Raw genomic sequence first — 3,795 nt, forward strand, 5'->3', positions numbered from 1 at the left:
TTTACCTTCTGGTTTCGTTTAGCTAGATAAGTAATTGCCCTACCATCGTCTTCACCTTCTCTATGATAGTTTAGTTCGTAGTTTCTACGTACGATTTTTGCATCGCTAGTTAATCTGTTTTGGCCGGACGGGGGGGGAGTGGGGAGGGAGGGTGATGATGCTGTTGGATAAAGATAGATAAGTTATTCGCCCTGGCAGAGGCCGAATCCTCTTCCGAAGGTCCTCGTTTTCTATTGCCACACGTCCCGCAGATTCATAGTACCGAACTGATTGCTTAGTTTGTCCTGCTGTTGCGGTTGCTGCTGCTGCTGTTGCTGAGGGACGGTCTTAGGAAAGTTTGCGAAAGCAGCTGCAGCGGGCATTGCTTGTCCGTGTTGCGGAATACCGACCATTGGAGGAAAACCTGCCGTATACTGTGGCATCGCACCGTACGGAGGAACCATACCGAGCGGTTGTGCGGGAGCACCTGTCTGTGCGTTGAACATGGAACCGGCCGCCATCATGTTCGGGGCGGCTACACCCCCATTGTTGTACACCATCTGTGGTGGGACGACACCACCACCCATCATGGGATATTGTCCCGGAGCACCAGCACCCGGAACACCGTTCAAGCCCGGGAACGTTTGGAATGCACCGAATGCATTAGTTGGCATCATGCCACCATTGAATGGTACTGTAGCGGCCGGTGCATTAGCAGCCGGTGGAAATGTGCTGCCGGCCTGCTGGAAACCACCGAAACCGGCTGGCCCACCGAATCCACTGCCAACCGACGACCCGACCGTGCTTGGTGCTGAGCCGTACAGGGCCATAATTTTATCCTTCGTAAGCTTACCGCTAGCGTCCACTCCGTTGCCCGGTCCGGATTGATTGAAAAAGTCCGCTTCCACCTTTGCCAGATCGTCCGTGTCGGTATTTTTGCGTTCGAGCAGATCCATCCCATTGCTGCTCGCTGTGGCTGATAGTCCGTTGGCCGTTTTGTTAGCACCTGCGTTGTGATTAACCGTTGTGCTTCCTTCACCGAGCGAAAGGCCGAGCAAATCTGTTCCGGCGCTTGTATTGCCAGCACTACCACCAGCAGCAGAGTTACCGGGCCCACTGGACGACAGGGCAGTGGAAGTGTCGGTGGTTGTTGCGGAGGAGGAGGAAGTGTTCAAAGAGACGCCCGACGTCCGGCTGGACGATTTCATACTGCTGGCAGGTGCTTTCAGCTTTGGCACAGCGGCCATCGTGGTGCCGGTCGACGAAGGTGACGCACCGGACGCACCGTGACCTTTCTTGTCTGCCGATGACGAAAGCGAAAGCGTCCCACTGACCGAACCGATACCACCACCACCAGAAGAGGACGCTTTTTTCTTGCGCTTTTGCCGTTCGATCTCCTCGTCGATCTCCCGGTCCCAGTCGACTTTCGGTGCGGGCGGAGGAACCCACTCCCGTGCCAGATATTTCTTGTGCTCGTACTTCGCCCGAATAAAGCTTTCGAGCGCGGAATCGGTTTGCGGTCGCCGGAAACCGTCCGGAATCATTGCTTCGTATACGGCACGGGCCCTAGAATTGCCCATTTGCTCTAGTGATACCTAAAAATAAAAGAATTTCAAGGTTAGCTAGCAGCAGAACCCGGTGCAGGGTTGAACACGTCATGAAAATGACACCGGACGAAATGATTTTAAATATGAGACCTGACAAAGACATGGAGAAAAAGCATGTTACCCATAAATTCGTGCCCTCGAAATTAATTGTTTGCAGTTGGCTGTTTGCTATGTTGGCTTCAATAATGTATCTACATGAAAACCTTCATTTGAAATGCGCGTTACCGTGATTAGGTCACATTAATTCACTTCCGTATCTTTACGACAACATCAACACACGAATACCCACGAACTCTTTCGAAGATAACCAGCGTGCTACAAAAAAAGCTCCCGAAAAAAACCTAATCATTTGGAAAACCTCATACTAAGACCCCTGCGGACAGGCGTGTGCGTGTGTGTGTGTGTGGAGGAAAGCGAGCGGAAGTAAAGCAATTAATTAAGACACACCGCGATTGACGTATGGGCCACGGGCGATAGGATGGCCATTACGGCGCATGGGCGCACCGGCACCTTTCCCACGTTCCTTTCTCTTCACCTTCTTCGCTATCCTTTTGATCTTTGTAGTGCGTGTGTCACGTGCACGGTACACTTACCACCTGCTCCGGTGTCCAGCTGTCCAGATTGACCGACTTCACCCGGCTAATGTGCACGCCCAGGTTACGATGGATACCGGCACAGCGTATGCAAAGGAAAACGCCCAAATTCCAGGACGCCCAGCGCGGCCCTTTCGCATCACAGTCAACGCAATACTTGTTGTCATCGTCTCGCAGCATCTTCGTTAGCAGCATCTGGCACTTTTCCTGTATCTGCTTCTGCCGCTCGGTCTCATTTTTTCTGCTCATTTTGTTGGCGGTACCGGATACGTATAGCAATGTTCCAAACTTCCTGAACGGCTGAGGATGTTTTGCTTGCCAGAAAAACCTCTCGCTACTTTTATCGGAGGTATCTTATCTCTCTTGAACCAGAGTCGCCAAAAATCTACCCCGCCGTGCGTTTGTTGAGATTGAAGTCAAAGATATTGCAACTGTAGCGAAGTAAAACAAAAGAAAAGATAAATCATTAATATTCAACGTAATTAACACTAACCACACATCGCACCACAGTTTGTGATGCGAAGTAAGTTTCACTGCACACTATCGCCCGACAACCACAACGCGAGATACTGCAACCCCGGACCGGAAGTGGACATGTATGGTGCGGAAAACGGAAGTGAAGCGGTTGCGGCGATGGATGCCTTCAAGCGTAAAAGTGATAAAAGTGAATTATTATTCCTTATGCCACTTATCTGTATGCTAGTAAAGGCGATTTTTCACAAACGAACGGTGAAGAAATTAAACTAATTCACACGTGTTTGTGGACCAAAATGGGCAGGAATTGTTGATTTTTTTCACCTTCCAATTCGTACAAAGAGTTTCGATTTCATTTTCTAGATTGCCCTCTTGGTACATTTTAAATCACGAAGGCCATGGAAAGTGTTCATAGATTCAAGGCTTATACCACGCTTGCTATTGCGAAGGAGCACAAGGATGATCCTTTAAAGGGCTTCCCTTAATTCCGCGTACGAAGTTTTTGGGGAGCAAATTAGGAAATCTCAATAACGTAGGCCCTTTCGTCACTCCGTCCCGGTTTGGGGAAGTGAAGAAGGGTACGATATTGAACACACATAACCACTTGCACAATGGTGTGCATTGTGATAACACGATTGGTTTTCGCCCCGCGATGACACATCGGGTAGGGAAAGGCACCTTACTAACGTAAGTGAAAACGTACGTTTTGGCCTTCGTTATGAAATACTGGCAAACAAAAGAGGAAACTTGAAGGAGCTTACTGAACTTTTCCAGGATTCTTAAACGTTTCCATGTGTTTCATAAACCTCTATGCATCGGTTTTCCATTACGTTCCGAACACTACTGATTGTTATCAAATTGGGGGGCGTAGCATAGAGCACCGCACTTTGTACACCACAGGGCAGAATCAATAGCTACATATCCCTCTGTTATCATAGCATCCCACCCCTTTATGTCGAGGATTCCTATGCGAACGAAGGATGTTTTTCTATTTACCAACAATACACCTACACACTCGTTCGGAATAAGCACCTTTCAGTGGACAGCAATATACCAACACTGGATAATTCCGTGAGCAATGCCTCTTCGTGTATCTTTGTTATTTCCACTTGTGAACACTGCTTCTTGAGCTTCTTTGCTTT

The 3,795-nt window shown here is 48.9% G+C and overlaps 1 protein-coding gene across 1 annotated transcript; it reads right to left on the reverse strand.

Moving 5' to 3' along the window:
- Positions 1–230: 230 nt before the first annotated feature.
- LOC128708294 (stromal membrane-associated protein 1) lies at positions 231–2,428 on the reverse strand. Its single transcript, XM_053803269.1, has 2 exons — positions 2,180–2,428; positions 231–1,574 (listed from the first exon to the last, which is right to left on the reverse strand). The coding sequence occupies exons 1-2, from the start codon at positions 2,426–2,428 to the stop codon at positions 231–233; spliced, it is 1,593 nt and encodes a 530-aa protein (XP_053659244.1).
- Positions 2,429–3,795: the final 1,367 nt, after the last annotated feature.

This window comes from Anopheles marshallii, chromosome 2 (assembly GCF_943734725.1).
Source record: "Anopheles marshallii chromosome 2, idAnoMarsDA_429_01, whole genome shotgun sequence".
Classification (NCBI taxonomy): Eukaryota; Metazoa; Arthropoda; class Insecta; order Diptera; family Culicidae; genus Anopheles; species Anopheles marshallii.

Bases quoted from the DNA above. Each gene is read 5' to 3' on its own strand.
- LOC128708294 (XM_053803269.1), bottom strand. From the start codon at position 2,428: ATGAGCAGAAAAAATGAGACCGAGCGGCAGAAGCAGATACAGGAAAAG. The intron at 1,575-2,179 runs GTAAGTGTACCG...TTTTATTTTTAG, and splicing joins GCTGGACACCGGAGCAGGTG to GTATCACTAGAGCAAATGGG.